The following is a 22,717-nucleotide window of genomic DNA, read 5'->3' as shown; positions in this document are numbered from 1 at the left end:
AACATTTTTGCTCACAGTCAGAATGTGATGTCATTACATCAAGGGGATTTACTTTTAAATTTTTTGTATATATTATGTACTAAAAACCTACCTCAGAAGATAGAAAGTCATATAGGTTTGGAGCAACATGCGCATGAGTAAACAATGACAGATTTTTTTTTAATTTTTTTTTTTTTTTGCTGTTTGGTCATGCTCAAATATATCCTCATCCCTACATGATGATCAACAAAACAGCTAGATAACCCAAACGTTTCCCAAACCTCAGTAAATTTGAGAAACACCTAAACATTACACTCTTATTAAAGCATTCTGTCCTCAAAAATAATATCTTTGTTGCCCGCTCTCATGGGATATACTGATCTGGAGCAAAAGTGAAATGGTAAAAATAGTAGAATGTATGTGTGCACGTGTACTGTATGTAAGGTCAACCTGGCATTAAGACTTACTGGTTCCATCCATTCGGACAGAGTTGAGCTTTCAGTCAGGAAATTATGTTTCCTTGGGATGAGACAATTCTGATTGTTTCTAAATTTGGTGAATTCCTTTGGATCAGAGATGCAATCATATCCCAGAATATGCCTTCTCTATCTCCTCCTCTGATTAGGATCATTCTATTGACAAGAAGCCAAAGTGTGGCTAAGGTCAACTCAAAAGTGTGACGATAATATGTGTGGGCTGAAGTGTGATGCTACATTTTGTTATGATTGTCCGAGACAGAGTTTCTTTAAATTGTGTTAGGGTATTTGACACACACACTTAGGTAAAACTTAAAAAATTAAGTTTATAATTCATTAAAACATACTAAGTTTATATGAATATAATTAAATTTCTAATTAAACAAAACCATATTAATTTATTTAAAGGGTATGGATTTTATTAAAGTATTACTATTAAATATTAAAATTTCAGTTTTTTCAAATTCTTGTGAAATTGTGCATGCAGGTTTTTATTACCTAATTATAATTGATAGAATACATGGAATATTTCTACTTTTTAAAATATTTGTAAATGTATACAATCTCTTTTTAAATACTGAAATATTTAAATATTTTCTAACTCTTATCCTACTTGCAGTTTGTATTACCTAGGATTCACTGAGAGACCACATGCAATATTTGTACATTTTCAAAATGAATTTCTCACACTGCAGAACTATTTATGCACTTTAAAAGCTGATTCCAAATAATTAAAATAAATGTTGATGATAATTTATTAGAAAACTACTATATTTAAAAGTATATTAATTTACTAATTAAAATTATATTTTAAATGTATAAAAGTTATTTTAAATAAAATCACAATTTAAAAATTACAGTGTTAAAGCATTTTCTATGTAATTTGCTGTATATGGGTATTATACATGCAGTTTGTATGACATACTGTAATATTAAATGAGACTACTTTGTACACAACTATTTTGCACTTCCAGGAATGTCTAAAAGCTAGTTTAAAAATTGTGAGGAAAAAAAATAGATACTGGTAATGATAGTGTAAATGCTAGTGTGCTTATGTATTCAAGGTACTGTATGTGTTTGAGCATTTGTGTTTTTCATCTGTGTAGGATGCTTAATTCCTTGACGGTTGCCTGCTGTATGGTGCTTGCTCTCTAACAATCTGCTCAGCGAGGTGTGACCAGATATTGTGCATCTGAATCTTACACTAGACTACTGATGCAGCAGGAGAGGGGAGGAGAGAGGAAGAGAGAGAGAGAGAGAGGGAGAGAGAGAGAGAGAGAGAGAGAGAGAGAGAGAGAGAGAGAGAGGGAGGGAGAGTGTGCAACCAAAAACGATTTCTCTCCCACACGCACAGAGAGACAGATCTCGCTCTCCTGCAGTGGAGTGCTGGTGGCTCCTCTGGATTCTCTGTTTGCCCTCTTCCACTGGGAGAAAGGTAAGTTTCTCTTTCTGTCCTCTGTCTCTCAAGAAATGTTTCATTGCAGAAGCTACAGCCTTGTTGCAGATGGCTGAATCTCCTGATTTAGGTATATGTATGTGACAATGTCAGTTAGAAATGCGTGTGTCAGGTCCATTAACATCTTTATTTGCTTGATAAACACGGCTCATGCTCTTGATTGTGCTAAATGGATGGTTGTGTACCATCTCACACCTATTCACTTATGTGCAGTGTGGGAAAAGCTCTGGGTTGCAAGCGTATTTTGCTCCTCCGGTAACCATGGCGAAGGCAGCCGGTGTAGCAGCCTGTGCGTTTTCAAATAATCAGGTGATCCAGAATCAGATACTTCAAGAGAAAAGCCCATAAAAGCATTAACGTGACAGGTCATTTATCATGTTCTTACAGGCAAGTGTAATCGACGACTCGTGAGAAACAGCACTGTGCATGTGCTAAGACATGCACAGACAAATGCAACATTTGGAAATTACAGTAAATTTGCCGAAGAGCCACAGATGTCAACAGGTTGTTTGGACCACATTGTCTTTAAAAACATCTTAAATAATTTGACTGACAGATGCATCAGATATCATGTTTGGGAGTGTATATTGCGATATTGCTTGCAGGGGGTACAATGAAACACCCAGAGCTGATGGCTGGGAGCAAAAACTATGATCAGAACATATAATTCATTAATTTACACGCACATACAGGCTAAACATAAACTGATCCATTCAGGCCTGCAACATGATAACATTCTGTTAATGAACACTGTTGCGACTGACAACCGTGAGGATGCAGAGAGCCATTGATGTGGAAAATGATTGTGTACATGGAGTGTGAGGGAATGGGAGGAGAAACATTGTGTAAAATAAGGACACATTCAATGCTCCATCAAACCGGTCAACTGAGGTGATTTAGGGGGTTCTGTGTAACTGGACATTGCCCTTGGTTCGATGTTATTGTGTCCAGTTGACTACTGTACTGTACTGTACATTAATGGGTGTTCAAAATGACGTCAAATCTACCGATTTTTGCACCTGTGAATTAATGACAACATGGATAAATGTATCTAATACACCTAGCCTACAAATGCTGACAGATGTTTTTTAAGCACATCAACTTTAAATACACTAATTAGTACAAAAACTTCTTTAAAATATCTATAATTAGACTTAAATGTCTTAAATCCTGGTTTAAGCTATTTTACTACTAAAATTATTTGTAGTCTAGGATTAAGTTTGATTTTGTACTTCTGTGTTTTTGGTGAACCATCCCTAAATATTCTTTGTTCAGGACTAAGCTGTGTTTAGACCATGGCTGCTCTGGTTCATGGTTGGGTTAATTTGAGGTTAAGGATAGGCTAATGGCTTTTGCTGTCTCTAAAAACCTTTAGACTGTGTTTAAAGGAAAACTCCTTTATGGCTATCTGTGTGTTTTTGTGGCTGCAGGTCATAAATATCCCCTCCCCCATCTTGTCTAGTGGATAAGAACCAGAAAGGCTCAGTGAATATATCATTTGATTTCATGAAGGCGTGAAACCAATGATTCCCACAGCCGTCATGCACGTCTAGAGGCCTGTTAAAATAATTGATATCATGATGAGTCGATCTGTCACCACTTAAGAAAGTCCTCAGTGCTAGATCTACTTTAAACACACATACATTTGCGAGAAGGACATTTTGACCCTAACTCTAATCTTACAGCCTTCTCTTAGTTCCCTAATGGGTTCATTCAAGTCCTCCTTATTATGATTAACTGGAATCACCATTTTGCCTTTCATTGGTTAAGTAATACATTGGATCAAAAATTCAGTTTACAAAAGATGTTGATGGAAAAAGTGCATATTTCACTAGTTCACACTTACATATTATTAGCTGAGGTATGAAATGCGTATTTGACGTGCTGTCCGGGGAAGGGCTCCGAGCTCGGGAATGGCCCAAACTGGAGTACCCCCCCTTCCCCGTCTAGTTGTAAGGTGAACTTGAAGTGAGGAGTTGGGGTGGAGGAGGGATGCTGATAAACCGTCAATGGATAGAGGTAAGTCAGCGGTATTTATACTGTGGTATTGATTACTTGATTGTGGTCCACCGGTGTTGATTAGGCTAATTATCTGACGCGCTCCTCCCGAACCTTGTTAATAAAACATCATATAGTTTAGTTGTTCTCAACTGGAGGGTCCTGGTCCATTTAAATAGGGTTGGGTTAGACAGGGTTAGACAGGGTTGTGGACAGCTAGAAAAAAGAAAAAAACAATGCTGAATGACATTATAAAATAAACTTCATTTATTTATTCCACTCATAGCAAAATACACCACACAGGCTTTACAATCTTACAGACTTTTAATCTCTTGAAATCTTTATATATTTATGTTTGTAAATTTGCTGTTAGCTTATGATTTTCGCAGCAGCTATAAAACGTTCGGGTCATTCAGGTATTATATTGACTCTTAATTGTTCAGCTACCCAGGCACCAATAATCCATAAATGATCACAAAGGTCAATGTGCATCTTTAGATCATGGCCGACTTTCTGCGTTTTCTCACAAAGACAAATCTGTCGCACATCCAATTGCAATGTACTGTATTTTGACAAATAAAATTAATCTGTCACTTGTTGAAAGAACTGAAAGAGATGCCAACATGAACAGGCTGAACGAACATTTTTAAAAATAGATTTTGAATGATTGTTTGGCCTCTACTAGATATCCGATCCAAAATCTGGATCTTGAAACAAAACCATCTGAGAACCACCAAATTGAAATGAAAAATGTGACAGTTTGATAACTGCAATCCATATTATGATGATTGTGAGTGTAGGAATAAAGTTTTAACAGGGGGTTGTGAGTTACAAGACGCTCTTTGGTGAAGGATCACTTTCGAAATATAAAAAACGCAACAAGGGAGGGATTTCAGGCGAGGAATAAATATGTGATGTTAAATCTGGAGTAGCTCTCAAGTACTCGCTTTTTTCCCTTTTTGTGCTTGAGTGATTACATCCAGGCCCTTTCTTTGCCATGCACGGTGGAACAAAATGACAATGAAAGAGGGAAGGGAGAGAGAGAAATGGATAGAGACAGGCAAAGAAGAAAAGAGAGAGGGGGTCTAATAGTAAAGCTCAGTGCTATACAGTCATTTATGTTTCCTGTTAGGCACCGACTCTGACAAACTCACACAGCAGCGCTTTTGATGCTGTTTAACAAGCTCCTGTGGGGTCTGATTTACTGAGGCATTTAGCACAGATAAAACTGTTCCTAAAATGTTTCAGATGGTGTGAAAGACAAAAGCAGGGGCTGAGAAAGCAAAACATTTATCAAAGCCTTTGATAAATGTTTTGATAAATCTGGCCTGTAGTAATGCAGTCTTTAATAGTGAGGTTGTAGAAGACGGGACTCTATTCGCTCAAAGCAGATGGTGTGGGGTAATGAGTAAACAGTCTGACTAGTGATGACGGTAATGATTATGACTCAGCCAGGCTTTAACTGCACCTCCTGTGGAAAGATTACGCTATAAAAGCTACAGAAATGGTGAGAGGTGCAAAGAATAGTGTACAGCCAGAATATATTTTACAGGGTACTGCATCCCATAATGCAGTGTGTTGACCTTGACCTTTCATTTTCAATGTGACCTGGAAGCAGTATTAACTAGGATATTATCAGCATACTGTATATTCTGTATGTTTTATTTGATTGGATTCTTTTTTAGAAAACATTGCTAAAAATAATAATAATAATAAAATAAATTCTGTTCAAATCAGCATATTAGAATGATTTCTGAAGGATCATGTGAAAGTTGTGAAACTAATTTATTTAAATGTATAAATATATTCAAATAGACAAATTAATTAAATTGTAATAATGTCACAATATTATTTTTTAGTTTTATTTTTGTTTAGATGTATTTTTGTTTGGTTAGATGCAGTTTTGGTGATTTTTTAGAATTTTTTAATAAAATAGTATCTTACTGACACTAAACTTTACAGCAATATACCTAAATAACAAAATACAACACACTTTACAGGCTTTTAATAGCTTAAAAATCTTTAGATAATGTATTGATGTTTGTAAATTTGTTATTAGCTGTTGTGAAGCTAATAAACTTTTATGAAAAGCTTGTTTAGATGCATATCAACTCTCGATTATTCAGTTGGCCATTAACCAATAAACCATAAATGATCAAAAAGGTCAATGTGCATCTTTAGATTGTGGCTGATGTTTAGCATTTTCTCACAAAGACAAATCTGAGATCCATCAATCTTTTTTAAACCCATTAGACCAGAGCCAGTTAGTTGGTTTAATCTAGTAAGCAAACCTCATTAAGTTGTGAGAAAGGGTCCGGTCTTTAAAAAGTCTCTTGAGGGAGGCCATTTCTGCGATACAGATGGCATTGAGAGACTGATGAAACACAATGGGGTTAAAAAAAGAAATGAAATGATAGAATTTCAAAATACTTATCCCACTATTTACTGACCAAAAACAACTGATTTTATTCCCAGTCGGAGAGTAGAGAGTTTATTGCAGTTTTGAGAACAAATCAATTGTGTGAGGGGGAGAGAAAGTGAGCGAAAGAGAGAGAGAGAGTGAGAACGAAGGACGCGGAGGTGGCGAAGAAAGAAAAAAAAGAGTCCAAGTCTCACCAAGAGAAATTCCATCAAATTCAACTCCTCTCACTGAGGCTACAGGCCATCAGCTTTATACTCCAAAATTAGCCCACAGCTCCACAAAGAAACTGGGCCTCCATACGTCCTACTACACCACACATACATGGCCACAAAGAGACCTCAAGTCTCCCATTAGTATTCTTAAAGAGCCCTGCTTCTATAATTGCTCTGTCAATGGAGAGTTGAGGCCACCTCTGTGACAGCAGGAAGAAGTGAGTTTGGTATGAGACTACTAAACTCAAAGGTTTAAACTGAAAGAGGTCCTCATACAGGTGTAATGGGAAAAGATCTATAATATAACTTACTTGAAGTGAACTGACACGATATAATTGTTTATTGCTGCAGAAGCCTGGTGCACCTGGTGGGCGTTCCTCGGAAATTCAGACACCATGTGAGCAGTGGTCCGTGACGACATTAGAGGGGCAGAATGCTTCTTCTGCGCGGGACTCTTGTGGTCTTCTCTCTCTTCAGCTCTGTCTATGGGTTTTTCAGTGGGCATGGGCCAAAACCAACGACCCAAACCAAGGCAGACTCTAAAACATGGGGCATGTCCTACATTGAAAAATGGAAACCTAAAATTCCATCGTTGGGTTTTGGATCATGGGGTTTCTTCGGTGAGACTAAAGGCTCTGCTATGACAAAGGTGAGCACGACTTTCCCAGAAGCAACCACACAAGACTATAATCTGTCTTCAGAGGACTTGAGCCTAAAATACCAGCCGACTGCAACCACGTTTAAGGAACTTAAAAGCAGCACTGTCCAGATAGGCACCCTGCTGCCTTTAAAATCAGCTAAACTGCCAATAATTGACTTATCCCAATTAAACAGACCAGAACCTACTAAACTCGATCAAAACTATGATCTCGACCACTGGCCCCCCAATAATGGTCCAACCACAGCGAAAACCCCACAAATGACGACATCTCAAATATCTAGACCAGAAACACAAACATACACTGTATCTACTGCCCAGAGAACCAGCACCACGCACACTACATCACTGAGATTGATTACGGAAACCATGAGCCCTTACAGTGACCAAACTGTACCCACAGACACTCCGTCAACAACGTCAGAACTAACAACGCAAACATACACTGTATCCACTGCTCAGAATACCAGCACCAAGCAAACTATAACACTGAGACTGATTACGGAAACCATGAGCCCTTATAATGACCAAACCATACCAACAGACACTCAGGCAACAACGTCAGAACTAACGATAGCTTCATTTCACACCACACATTTTATCACACCAGCAGGCCCTATGCCAGAAGTATCTACCGAACCTTTGACCACTGTCAGCACTGGCCAAAACACATTGGGGATAACAAACACAGCCTCGAAACCAGATTGGACACCTTTTAAAACCACCGACAAGGCTCTGGATGGATTTACATGGTTGGAGCAGACCGCAGGCCCATCAGAATGGGGAGGAGTGCAAAGTTTTGGCCCAGATTCTACTCCCACCCTGCCAGCAGGAGGTAAGTCAACCCCATCCTTTCTTTTCATTTCCAACCCAAGCATATGATCTAAAATAACCAAAAATTAACCCAATTTGACCCCTCCATAGCTGGCATGGGTGTGTTCCATTTGTTCTTTTGTTTCATTGTTATACCTTTATTTAAGGTGAAAATGAGTATTTAATGAATTGCAGAGCCCTCACTGATTACCAGTCAAGGGTTATCAGTGGAATCAATGAGGCTGATGAATTGATTAATAGCCCCAGAGTCCCTGAAACATATAAACTGTGGTCAATAATTAGTGAAAGGAATGAGTTTCATTTGATAGTAAGAATAGGAACCGCCCCATCATTGCTGATGTCTGTTTATATAGTTAGTCTGTGAGCTTTGTTCCTGGCAAGGAGACATAGGTTATATTTAGAATATAATACTACTCATACTATTACAATATGTATACTGCGAGACATATGTTACCCCAATAATCAAAAGACAAATTTGATTTTGCATGATTTTTTTCTACGATTATTATATAGTGCAAATAAATCCCATTCTCATTACCGTAATACAGGAAAAAGGTTTAAGTAAATTTTTTTTAAAGTACAGTTACTAAGCAATAATGGAAGGTTGTTTTAGGGGATTTAATCTATGCAGATTTTAATAAAAATTAAATAGTGTCCAGACAATCATTACAGTAATGAAAATTTGATTTTTATTCTGTATCACAGTAATTACAATTTAATGGAAAAAAAACTGTCAAAAAACAAAACAAAACACATTGTACAAAAATCTTGCACTGAATAATGCATTGTGCTCCACTTGACCAACTACAAATACTGTAATATTATCCGTAATCTTATTCTTGGCATATTTGATCAGACCGCATAGAGTTAAAATATTTTTTACAGAAAACTGCATTAAAAATCCAAATGTGGTTATTTACATATGTATTTCTGACCATACCTAATGTTATGAGGTCAGCAATGATATCAACATACTGTAGTATACTACTGTTTAAAATGTTTGTTGCATATTTTGGAATGTTGTTGCAAAAAATGCATACTATTTTGCATACAGTTTAAAAAAAATGCCGTAAGTAATATTTTCATTACAAACACTGGCATCATTTAAGGTCAAATTTGGTGTGTATAACCCACTGGAGGGACACCTTTTCGCAAAGACACTTACTGTACTTCTAATCGTTAAAAAGAAGATCTAGACCTTAGATCAAGATACCGGCCAGACGAATCAATACAGACCTCCTTTGAGGTGATCATACACTAAAACGCTCCAGATATCTGTGTAAATAGTGTGCCAGGCGCCTAGATATAGTATATGTGAGGTAGCCAAGCATGTTAAACAGTATTGACATGACTCTGTTTGATATCTAGAGCTAAGGGAGAGGTAAGACATGCATGTATGTGTACAGTGAGCATGGGATTTGCACTGGAGAAGCAGCCAGTTGGGCGGTATGTGATCAGTATTCCAACGGCAGAGCCAGTGAATCCTCAGGGACGATGTCGATGTTTTTCTGCACCGCCTGTTCGTAGATGCTGAGCATGCCTCTCTCAACATTTAGTCTCCTTTTCTCAATTCGCTCTATCCATCCTCTCTCACAGTGACGTTTGTTGGGCATCTCTCTTTTTTTTCCAGCCATAAGTCTCATTTAGCCCTTCAGTCTTATGTTTTCTTTCAACCTCTCCTGGCTCCCAGAGATGTGTTTTTCATGTCCTTCTCTTCTTTTCCTTTCCATCCGAACTTGTAGAATACTTTCAGATCGCTGATGGAAACAATTTAGCCTTCACTTCCATACTTACTTTATATTTTGTATTGTTCATGCTGTATTCAGACCTAGAGAGTTACATTTTAAAGGGATAGTTCACCAAAAATGAAAATTCTGTCTTCATTGACCTAATGTTACAAAACTACGTGGCTTTCTGCATTCTGTGGACCCCAAAAGAAGATGCTTTGAGAAATCTCTTAATGTTTTTGTCCATACATTGGAAGTCAGTGTTGTTTGGTTCTCAAAATTCTTTACAATATCATCTTTTGCGTTCAGTTCAGGTTTGGAATGGCATGAAGACAGAATTGTAATTTTGGGTGAACTATCCCTTTAAGAACATTATGTATGTGAAAATTGAAATGAAAATTGTCATAATTTACTCACCCTCAAGTTGTCCCAAACCTGTATGAGTTTATTTCTTTTGTGCAATATAAAAGAAGATATTTTGAAGAATGTTGGTAACTAAACAGTTCCTGGTCCCCATTGACTTCCATTGTATTTTTTTCCAATTTTCTTCAATTTTTTTATCCTCCAGAGAAGAAAGATTTTTTGGGGGGTGGACTATCCCTTTTAGCAAATCAATAAACATCTGACAGACATAATGAGTCAAATAACTGATTCTACAGCAAAATTTCAGAAACATAAATACATTTTAGTATTGTGAGGCTATTTAACCCTGCACCTCTAGAAAGCACTAAATAGTGTGTGTGTGTGTGTGTGTGTGTGTGTGTGTGTGTGTGTGTGTGTGTGTGTGTGTGTGTGTGTGTGTGTGTGTGTGTGTATGAGTGTGTAAAACAGCAAATTATTGACTAATGTTTGGCTCACCTTGTCTTCTGGAGGTGCAGGCAGCCACAAATTGCTTATCCCCCACCTCAAAAATACGTTGGAGCTGAGAGCAAGGTCAATTACCACACTGGAACTGAGAGGAGGAGGGGAAACTGGGAAAGAGGAGAGAGCACTAAACAGGAAAGCAAGGAGTGTTGAAATAATGATTGACTGGAAAGCGAAACGAGGCAGAATCTTTCAAACTGATTTCACATTCTATTTATGTGAATTAAAGTGAAAGTTGTGTCCAGACAATCATAGAATTATAGTTATGAAAAATTTGTTTCTTATGGGAGAATGAGAATTAGGTTGGAAAATATATTTATTTTCTTGGGGATGAAACATTGCTGAACTCTAGGGTTATTTATATGCTAGATCATAAACTAAATGGTTGTCAAGGTTACAGCTCTCAAACTGGTTACAATGAGATTGTCGTCACGGCAACACTGTTGAAAAGTGCTATGTAGTATATTGTTGATGGTGTGTTTTGGGTAAACTGAGGACAGAGGCATGTGCAGGCTGTCACTGGAACATACACACTCACAAACAATACACTTAAAGTATTTACCTCACTGTCATTTCATAGCAGGTTCATCCTATGATTAGGCTCTCTCTTAAAGCGTCTAGACTCACCAAATCATTACTGCCTGTGTGGAGATTATGTGTGACTTTACTGAATCCAAACAGAAGGAAATTTACTGATGTTTTTTACCCTAAAAATCCTTTTTAAATGAAATAGAGACTGACCTTTTAACTTGAGCATGCTGAATTGTGTTCATAATCTCACAGACAAACACACACACACACATTCAGCATGAGGGAGATGATGTATGTCACACTGTGCAGGGGTCAAAATTACAAATTCTGATCTAATTCCCTCTTTATTAATGGTGACCAGGGAGAGAGGAGGAGGAGGGGTAGAAGAGAACAAGACAGGAAGATGAAGGCAAAAAGGTTGCTTAGATTAATAACTAGCTCTGAGAGAGCATTTCTCATCATCTAATGAAGACTGGTGATCAAAGTGGTTCTGGCAGAGAGTGAAGGGGGACGTTTGGCGCTTCATTTGAACACAGCTGGTGTAAAAGTCAGAATCTCTAAATCACCCATCAGGAGACAGCGGAGAGTAATTCAGTACAAGGCTGATGCTGGAGAAATGCATAGATACATGAAAGGATATGTAAATGGATAGATAAATATAAAAATAAAAATAAAAAAAATCTAATAAAAATCATTAATATTGTGATTCAAAATGTGATTAAAATAATGATCGTGCTTGTTTGTAGGGCTGCACAATTTGGCCAAAATGTTGTGATTATATATCAAAACGGCTATCATTAAAAATAATACTAACTAATTGTTGTTATTTTTGTTGTTATTGAAGCAAAAGAAAAAACACTCTTCAAATATATCACTGTAAAATAAAAATTCTAAATCAACTATAAAATTCTAATGCTGAATTTATTTTATGCTGACAAGAATCCACAGGGAGCCCTTAAAGGTTCTCCTTTGTTAAGTGCTTCTCATTACAAGTATGGAAAGTTGGTTGGATGAATGGATAATGGATACAGTAGATATATAGATGGATGGATAGATATTGATGGAGATGGATAGATACAGTAGATGGATTAGATAGATATTGCTGGATGGATTGATATAGATGGATATATAAAAAATGTAAATGGATGGATAGATATAGATGGATTAGACAGATGGAGGGATAGACAGAAAGAGAGATCGATCTAGTTTTTCTCTTACAGAGAATCATGGAATCAAGTGGTGGCCAAGTGATGCTTGATGTTCACTCATGATGGTTTAGCATGAGTGAACCCATGCCAAGAGAGGATGAGAGCTGCGCTCAATCACACACACATACTGTCCTTTTATAGGCTCCTTACTCGGTTTGGTGCAGAGCTCATTATTCATGCTAATGAGAGACAGTATCAGCACTAGAACCAAGATCTGCTGTGATCAGAGTTGAAATGTGCATCCTGGCAATATACAAATAAGAGCAACATACAGGTCTTAAGCAGTTACCACAAACTATTGTAGACACACAAACAGTCTTCAGGTCACCCTAAAGGTCATGTCTGTGTCTCTATAAGCAATGAAAGCTTTTTACACTCAGCCTAAGGTGCACACAATTCTGTATACTTATTTGGGCACATTGACGCTACACATCCATATAGAGTCCATACACACACACACACATGCCTAAACATCTACATAGTTTCACATTTGGGAATGTGAATATTCCATCGTAAAGTCTATTTTGTGCATAGCCACACAAAACCCAGTGTCTGTTTGTAGCTTTTTCTCATAGGAAAGTTTCGCTTGGGATTAGTCCGCTAATCCTGCTTGGTCACAAAGATAAGGTTTCCGTTTCAGATCCGTAATGAAGCTCAGTCACAGTAGAGTGGGCTGCACACATGCAAACATGAAAGTCAAGTTATTGTAATTAAACAATGAGATGCCAACTCCAGTGCCACTGAAGCCTGGCCTGGAATACCACAGAAATCTGTTTGACATAACTAGGTTAGATAATGTTCCTGTTTCTCTGTTCTTTCAGTCATAACTTTCATTTAGCACCACATTCTCAGACTTGTGTGCTCTGTTTTCCCGGTAGGCTTTGTATGGGAGAAAAGCGAAAAGGAAATGGGAAAGAGTGCTGATCTGACAACACAAGAGCAAAACGATGAACTGACAACATCAGCTAGCGCGACGACTCTCAGGAACACAGGTAATTAATAAAACGGTCCGATGCAATACACCCCTTAATGTAAAATACACCTGATTATACTCTGATTTTTATCTTGGGACATGAACCAGTTTTCAAAATACAAGTATAATTGAGAAACCTTCAACTTGAGTAAATAGCACTACATTCAAGCTGCCCAGACTAATTTGTTAAAGGTATAGTTCAGACAAAATTAAAAATCGCCATAGTTTACTCATGTCATTCCAAACCAGTATTTATCACAAAAGTATCAGTCCATAAAAGTAAATGCCCACTTGAACAATTGAGCCAGCCAAATACAGGAATGCATCATGTAAGTAAACAAGTGCTCAAGTAGCAAGACCACAAGTGTGGGTATTGGAGCAGCCCCATCGAGTCTCAAGAACCAGATCAGTCTAATTTGTGAATCATTTAGAGTGGTTGAGTGAACTGGTTCAACTAGTTTAGTTTAATTTGTGAATCATGTAGAGTGGTTAAGTGGTGTTTTTGTGAAATTTTTCAAAAAATTTATGAATAAGATGTTCAATTTGTTCATTTGTGTAAAACATCCCTTTAAAAATGTCATACCAGTTTTTGATCGTTTTGGATGTCCAAACAAAAAGATAAATGAATACAAACAAACAAAAAGATAAATGTTTTGATACATTTTCCAAGGAAATCAACCTTGAAATGGCTTACTTGTTTATGCACATTATATTGGGTTAGGAGAGAGTGTTGTCATTATATTGGGTGACTCTGCGTAAAGATCCAATAATGCTCGATGAAGATCAAGGTAAATAATTACATTTATTAAATAATACGCACATCAGCTGGAAAGATTTATATGTTTACCAAACATGGTAATTTTTCACTAAGGGAGCCTCAACATTCAGCTCACTTGTTAAAGCCAAAATCTTCCACCTCCTCCACGTGATTTGGAAGATATCTTTTTGTATGGTATAGCCGAGTGCACCATGTCCAACTGTCTGTTACCTGCCAGTAATTGCTTCCAGAAGGAGGAGAAACTAGTTATAGGAGCACTTTTATTTTATAGTTTTGTTTGCTGCTAGAAGGTATTTTGTTGTTGGTTTATATTACCATGAGAAACAAGCTGACCACTAAGCTGCCCATGAGAGTTCAGTTACACTATGTGTCTCAGTACAGCAGATCTATCAGCATATGGTGTTAAGTGTGCCATTTTACGTCACCTTCCCTGTTGATCATCTTAGAGATACATCTTAGACCCAGCTTCTCTTCTGTGGCACCTAACCTACTTTCGTCCCACTGCATTCAATGGGATAACCTAAATTCCATTAATAGATGGACAAAATATGCCACGATGATCAAAGAACCAGGTTGCGAGAATATCTGTGTTTATGGGCTGTCTCAGAAAGTAAACTGCATGCAGAGATCCGACCCACAAAACTGCAGCTGCCGTATCTCAAATTAAAGATGCAAAAGGTTTCAAATTCTATCACACACATTCACCTCACCCGAAAATGTAATGTCTTGGGGGAACGAAGTAGATCAGATGGTCTTCCTGTCTCCTTCACTGCCCTCTTCTGTAAGTCAGCATACACAGGCCTCATCAATATGAATGGGATCATCCTACCCTGTTGTCCACTCATCTATTATTAGAGACAGCAGAAACTAAAAGTGAGGCAGCATAGATGAAATCTGCATGAGTACTTGTGACGAAGTAACAGCACAGCTGTCTATTCTTAATTAAGCAGAGGGTGTTGTCATTATCGAATCAGGGGTTAATGTCCTAATTCTAAAATACCTGTTGCTGGTTCACATTCTGACAACCTGTGGAAACTCTCAGGTCCTCTTTACAGATGGTATTAATATTCACCTTGAGTGATTCGATCAGCTAAGACACATCAGTGTATGGTAACAAAATACAGAAAAAAAAAATTGCTCCATAGCAGAGATACTAGCAATTAATTCCAATAGAATTTGGTTAGCGTGTCACTAAGATATTGAAAAACTTGATAAACACAATGGAATCAGTTCAACTTGACTACAAAAATGCATAGCACACACATACTGGGTAAAAAAATTTTTATTAGATTGAACTATTTTTATTGGTAGTTAAAATTAGGTATAAACGGGTGGTTAATAAAGGCCTCCTGAAGCAAATCAATGTGTTTTTGTAAGAAATAATACACATATTTAAAACTTCATAAACCCTCATTAACTTTTATGATGGATGTACACGGTTTATTGGACTTCTGTTGAACTATTGAATATCACCCATTCACTGCCATTATAAAGCTGGGAAGACATTTTTAATATAACTCCTGTTGTATTCATCTAAAAGAAGAAAGTCATATACACCTAGGATGGGTTAAGGGTGATTTTTGGGTAAACTATCCATTTAACCCCATGTGGATCAGTGAATTGTTTGCCTTTGGTCTGCTTCCTGTCCCCTCCTCCTGAACTTCCATTCAGTACAATTACAATGTATGGCCATAACAACAACATTATGGAAAACCGCATGGGATGATACTGTGAAACAAATAGAGTGCCATCCAGTGTGTGCAGGGAATCAGGGTCATTGAGATTTGATTGATTCCTGGACTGAAACTCTGGCTCGCGTCCAGAACCTAGTCATATTTTCCACACCCCTGAGGGTGGAGGGCCCAAGCAGGCGAAAGGAAATGAAGAGGGAGGACGTGTGAAGCTCCTGCCACAGCAATCTCTCTTATCAGTGCCCAGCCTTCTCGCCACCCTCTTCCTGTGTCTGCCTACCATACACTTTCTCCTCAGAGTGACACACTGCTAACACCCTTTAGTTAATCAAACACTAATTCTCATCAAGACAGCTGGACACTTTCTAAAGCTGTTTTTCATGCCATCTAGGGGGTGTCCCTTATTTTGCCTCGCTGAAGGTGGCAACCCTATCCAACGCCTCCGTTGGTAATTCCAAAACGTAATTTTAGACCTAGTTACTAGGTCCTGATAGCAAACTAATGCAGATATTAATGAAGTTATGAGAGAGAGAGAGAGAGAGAGAGAGAGAGAGAGAGAGAGAGAGAGAGAGAGAGAGAGAGAGAGAGAGAGAGAGAGCATGTATATTACCTCTCTGAGTCTTTGTATCCCTCAAAATTGTTTGGCAGCAGCCAAATGATTTTGGCAAATTGTACGCCAAATGATTTCTGTTATTTCAAAGGTATCAGGCTGGTGATACAGGGGCAACTTTTTGAGCAATGTTGCCAGGCAACTTTGACCTATGTTGCCGTCAAAGGGCAACCAGATGAGACACAGGGCCCATGACCGATCTAAAGTATCCAGATAGACATTTGTTATCAATTCTTAATGTGAAAGTGCCAAAGCAACATTGCTCAAAATGTTGGCCCAGTTATCATCAGCTTAAGACCTTTGAAATAGCAGAAATCATTTGGTGAAGTGATATGGACATGTAATGCGGTCCAGATCTGCCTGGAACTACGTTCTCTGTGCGTTTCCCTGAAAATAATTGCACACCTTAGAACCTTCGTCAGCCAATCAGATTCAAGCATTCAGTGGCCCCGTAGTGTAATATATTTTAAAAAGGAATGTATTCCTGTAATGGCAATGATGAATAGAGAATTTTTTTTAATAATGTAAAAGTCTTTACTGATAGGTTTGATCAATTTAATGCATCCTTTCTAAGTAGAAGTATTAATTTGACACTTTTTACAATTAACAGAAAGAATGACACAAAAACATCTTAGATTAAAACATTCATAAATGAAGACGGAAACACAAATAGCAAAACAGGAGACTGAATTAAAGTCATTGAATTAATCTTTAAGAATGCAGCAGAAGCAATATATTAAACTCATTTGGGTCTTTCATTTTATTCATAAAACTCATCCGGAACAAATTTCTGTATAAATCATTCATAAATCTTTTTTTGTAAGTACGTCGCATTGAAATCAGTTCTGAAATTTGCATAAGAATGCTTTTGTAGGATTTACACAGAAATATGTTCAGCTCATTCTGCTCGTTCCCGCCTTTGGTCTGAATAGAGCACATTAAGAATGGATATTTTTCATGAATGAACAACATAAAGGATTGAAGGAAATAAGAGATGAACATCCATTCAGACAGTTATATTGAAAAGAAATCAGGTCAGTGTATTGCTATGAGCCAAAGTTTGCGGCGAACAGAAGGACTCAACTGTGACCTGTATTTAATGTAAGTGGATAAACAGCAATCTTGATGTCAAGCTATAGATCTAATGAGCACTGCTTGGTGGTTAATGTTGTGGTTGTGTTGATAAAAGGGAAGCATCTAATGAGCAGATTGTGGCACACACACGCTACCAGTAATCAAGAGCAGCTAGGTTTGATATCAACCCCCACCATCAGAAAAAAACACTAGATAGGTTTTTGACATTAAAATGGAAACCAAGGCTCCCCACTGACTGTGCATGATGAGTATATTTAGCCACAGTGGTGGTTATCAGCCAAAGAGGCCAAAACCAGTGCAAAAAATACCAGACCCACCTTTGGGAGTGACCCATGTTTCTGTGCTGGCCTCTGCTTTTTTAAAAGGAGGAAGGTCATAAACAAGTAGTTAATTTGGCTCTGGGTGTAACAGGAAATTGTCTGTCACTACAAACATGAAAGTGTACAGAAGCAACCCAAAATGAGGCAGGGTCTTACCAGCACTCGACAAGCTCCAGACATGATGTATTCAACCCTTCACAATGTGGAGGTGGGTTGAGGTCAAGCTTAGTGTGAAAAATACGTCTTTTGTCTTGTAATTGTTTCACGCTGCAGTTACTCTTTGAGGGTTACTCTATGAAATGGACATTTCAAAATGATACTGTTTAATTTTCAAGATTTTAAACATTCTGAGATGAGATTTTTAATATTTAATCTAATCAATTTAATATTCAGATTTTAAATATAAAAACACATAAATATTCATTCAGAAATGTAACAGGACTGGCAATTCAGCGATTTAATTTAAGCTTTTATCAGTATATATTTGTGAATATAACAAAGTGAAATTGGAAACAGGGATGGGGACTTGCCAACAATGGCATACAGTACTTATGAAAGAAAATAAAAATATCTAAAACATATTGGAATTTTGTTGATTTGTTTTGAAAAATGTCTACATTGACACACAGTAAAATGTTGGCATTAGCTACAATTTGTTAGTCTTTGTTAGCCGATAAAGCTCCATGGTTTCTGTCTCAAGCCTTCAGTAAACTCACCTGCATTTTTAGAAAGCTTGATTGTGGCAGCTAAGATGAGTTATGACTCTGATCTGCTCTTTAAAGGGTGTTATTAGATGTGTCAGTCTCTGAAGAGCTGACGTATATCTCCACGCTGTTATGCATAGGACTGATATGGCTGTGGAAGTTAATATCATCCATCTTATATGGATTTGCACATCAGATTTAAATGCACAGCAGGGCGATCCTTCTAGTGCAGGGGGATTTACATTTTTTGAATGTCATATCACATTTTACAGTGGCACATTAGATGCCACAAACAGACCTGTGTGGGTTTTCATAACATGCACATGCTCTAGTTCATCTGAGGACTTGCTTTTGGATTGCGTATACATCACTTTTAAATAAAATGTTTTGTAAGCATTAGGAAGCAGTTCCAGATTTGGAAATGGCGGTCACATGGAACTTCACATGCTGTTCCAACTCTGTTAGGCTAAGAAACTCTAATGTATGTAACACTTCTCAGCACCAGAGCCAAGCCACAGAATCCAAAATCTAAAACAGCAGCTTCCTCCCTGAGCAATCTGCGAATCAAACAATACAATCACAATTACATTTATATACAAACAACTGATGTTGTATCTCCACCTTTCATAGCAAAGCAAATATACCCACTTCCGTTTTTCTCCCCCTTGTAGAAATGTCATATTGAGAGCTTTTACACAAGACATTTCCCAAATTTAGGAATCTCTACATTTAAACCATGGTTTTCCACTGTGAAACATGCTCAGCTAGGCAGACACCTCAAAAAAGCCCTCTAGTGGTGATGTCTATTGCAGAAAAACAAATCATAGATTGCCAGAGAAGTTGGTGACAGTAATGACTGCCTTGGTTGTCTGTTTTGGAATATCCATTTTCTATACACTCTGAGAAAAGTTCCCAAAAATAGGGCCCAATGTACCATGCTAATTTTCCATATTGATTTTTCACAGGTGTTTTACCCATATTTTAAATTAGCCATCGCATTGTGTTGTGTTTTAGGGTTAAAGAAAATGTCCATAATGGAAAGTTTTCTGGTAGAAAATTACCATTACCTTTTCTGTTTTTCTTCTATTTTTTTTTCTTACAATGTGTTTGTGTAATTTATTTTGTAACTAGCTTTCCATTCAGCTTTTACATTTAAATGAGAGTCATTAAATCATTAAATTATGAATAATCTCCTGAGAACCAGTATCGGTAGCATATTCATCATATCTTATCCTATCAAGTCTTCTGTACTAATAATGTAACATGTTTGTTTTTCCTTTTAGAAATGCCCACCACTACATCTGAGGACTGGCTGACAGACCTTACCCAAGAATCTGCACTCCCTGACTGCAATGCGGAACGTTCTGGAATCTGCAGTTCTAGTGACACTTGGCCCACCACCACTGTCCTGAGCAACAGCAGCAAAAATGACAGTACAACCACCATCTCCACCAACCTCTCTCAAAGTCCCAACCCATTTCCAGCCCCACCTTTGTTTGTGGCACTAAATTCTGATTGGAACAATGCCCTGGCAACATGGGGTTCAGCGTGGGAAGCACACATATATGGCATGGGCACTGTGTTCTGTCTAGTCGCTTTGGCCTCCACCCTAAACCTTCTGTGCCTGCCCCTACAGTATCCTTCAGGCTGTGGCTACTTTGCTCTGGTTAGTCTCTGCCTGGTGGCCGCTGGCTGCACTAGGGCCTTTGCCCTAGCGTACGATGCATACGGATACCAGGACCGCCTGGCATCAACAGAGGCTTCACTGTTACTTTATGAGGCACCATTTCCCTGCATGACTGCTGCCTTTGGTCTAGTATTCCTGCTTCTGTCAATGCGCTCTCGTATGCAGCTCTCTTATTCCGCCTTTCAGAGACCTTGTTTCCTGGCCTGCTTGGTGCTTCTGCACTTTGCTGCTGCCTTTGGCCCTGTTGCATTATTCCATGTTGACCAGCAGGTCTACCTGTCTCTGTCCTTAATCTCTAGAGGTGCCTTTGTGGCTCTGGCAACTTTCTTATCAGCTGCATATTTTGTGTTCTACTGCTATGTTCGTGCTGACTCCAAGCATATTTATCATCTGAACAACACATCACCAACACCAGCTGAACGCTACAACCGTTGCCCCTTTGCAGAGAGCCGAGATTGGAATCGGGCATCAGCTGCAGTGCTTCTCTGTGCTGTCTTTTCTTTGGCTTGTGCAGGGCTGCAACTCTATGCCATGCTGCATGCTCTCGGAATTGCTGGAAGCGCTGAGTCCTTTCGGCCTTGGCCGTGGTGGACTTTTCAGTTCAGCTGCCGAGTTTGTGAAGCAGTGATTTGCCTCACACTGGTTCTGGTAGTTGCTCAACCAGTTTACTGCTCTGATCACCTTCCCCAGCCAGGCAGTTGCTGGACAGAACTCCTTGCAGCAAAGTCACCTATCATTCCTGGGAGCTACCAGTGGACTCTGTCTCACCAGGAGAAGCTGGCCATCTGTGATCCAATTGGGCATGGAGAGACAGAGTGCCTACCCTTGTACACATTGGTGGATGACCGTCTCGGCAGCTTGAATGGCCTTGACCTTTTATACCACAGCAACCGGGCATTGGCCTATCGTGACCTTGACCTGGACTTGCCCAACACTCAAGCCAACACTGGTGCCCCTTCTGTGGGTTCATCCTGTACCAGCGACTCCACAGCAGACCTGCGCCCTCCTTCACCCATAAATCTGCGTCGAAGCATTGATGAAGCACTGTTTAGTGAATCTCTGTTTCCCATGAGTATCTTTAGCCCCTTACGGCCCTTCACCTCTAGTGACCACTCGCTGAATGGTAGAGAGACCAACTCCAGCGGTGCCCAAACCCTGAGAGACACCCTAACTCTTGATCCAGGCCTATACCGAACATCTTCATGTGTGGAAGTGCTACCCCAAGTTCCCCTTACTTCTCAAGTCCAACCAGATGGTCCGTCATTAGGTTTTCCTCCATCCCCATCTCCCTCACTGTCGTCATCTACTGGCTGCTCATCTCCTGAGCACTGGAGAGGCAGCTCCAGCTCCTGTTCCCTCTATAGACAGTCTCTGGGTGGCTCTTCTTTGGTTTTGTGCTCTAGTCCGGAAGGACACCATCCACCACCCTCTACCCTCAGTGGGGGTTCCAGCAACACTTCCAGCTCTGGCCACCAAAGGGGAAGCTTACAGAGACCCTACAGAACATTAAAGTCAGAGGAGAGTATGGAACAGCAGTCAGAGTTTGACCAATCTGTCCAAGAAGAAGAATTTTTTATTGTTTTGTGAAGGATGGTTGATGTTATGATCTTCTGTGGTGATATTGTTGTCTTCTGGGGGGATCTCTACTTTCAACAAAACAAAACAAAAAATTATGTAATATGAAGAAACCAAAAGCGTTTCAGAGATATGATTAACAGATAATGGACAGATCAGGTGATTTGGTGAGTCTGTTTGCCAGGGCGTCAAAACATTTGCTCTGTGTAGACACAGGTAAATGTTTCGTGGACTAGAACTGTGCCAGATGTTTCATTTTGTAAGGGTTGGTTTGTTTCTGTCAGGTAAGTTCTCCAAAGAGATGTATTCTGAAGTCAACATCCTTGTAAAGGTTTAAGAAGTGCTACCAGTTGCCAGAAGCTTAGGCAGATTTTGTACAAAGGTTCTTTGATGATTGATAAATTTGTAAGTGTAAAACATTTGTTTGAAAATTTCTTTATAATGCTAACAATTGATGTTTGTATGAATTTGTACAAAATCCCTTTTTGGTCTATATGATTAATACTGTGAGAGTGCGAACTACTGATAACCATACTGTTAAACAAATACTAGGCAATCTAAAATATTTTCAAATAAAATATAGTATAACCTGGCAATCCAATTGTGTAAACCTTTAGAAAAGTCCATTGTGCTTCTGGTCTTTAGTTTTACAGTTAACTTGTTTTTTACAACAATGCATTGTTGAAGGGCCTAACTGTTTTATCAACTGAGAGGGAGACAAGAAGATAAGAGAAGGATGCAAGTATTCTTCAGCGCACCATGCTGATAGCTGCAGTTCAGCTGTTCTGTAGCACTTAACGAACTGAACTATAGCCTGCAATTTTGTTCTTTTCATAGTGTATATTTGATATAAACTACAATTAATCATTTATTTATCTGCCAGGTCTTATGTCATGTTTTCAAAAACTCTATACACTGT

General features: G+C 38.5%; 1 protein-coding gene across 1 annotated transcript; it reads left to right on the top strand.

The window, feature by feature from the left end:
- The first annotated feature begins 1,733 nt into the window (after positions 1 to 1,733).
- Positions 1,734 to 21,810, top strand: LOC109071338 (proline-rich transmembrane protein 4-like). The gene is made up of 4 exons (XM_019087798.2): positions 1,734 to 1,890; positions 6,895 to 8,036; positions 13,244 to 13,357; positions 19,820 to 21,810. The coding sequence occupies exons 2-4, from the start codon at positions 6,977 to 6,979 to the stop codon at positions 21,808 to 21,810; spliced, it is 3,165 nt and encodes a 1,054-aa protein (XP_018943343.2). The 5' UTR covers positions 1,734 to 1,890; positions 6,895 to 6,976.
- The last annotated feature ends 907 nt before the right edge of the window (positions 21,811 to 22,717 follow it).

The sequence above is a fragment of the Cyprinus carpio genome, chromosome A4 (genome assembly GCF_018340385.1).
Source record: "Cyprinus carpio isolate SPL01 chromosome A4, ASM1834038v1, whole genome shotgun sequence".
Lineage (NCBI taxonomy): Eukaryota > Metazoa > Chordata > Actinopteri > Cypriniformes > Cyprinidae > Cyprinus > Cyprinus carpio.
This window is presented reverse-complemented; position numbering and strand designations above follow the sequence as displayed.

Coding starts and splice junctions, on each gene's coding strand:
- LOC109071338 (XM_019087798.2), top strand. CDS start 6,977: ATGCTTCTTCTGCGCGGGACTCTTGTGGTCTTCTCTCTCTTCAGCTCT. Junction 8,037..13,243: donor TCCCACCCTGCCAGCAGGAG/GTAAGTCAACCC, acceptor TTTTCCCGGTAG/GCTTTGTATGGGAGAAAAGC. Junction 13,358..19,819: donor GACGACTCTCAGGAACACAG/GTAATTAATAAA, acceptor TTTTCCTTTTAG/AAATGCCCACCACTACATCT.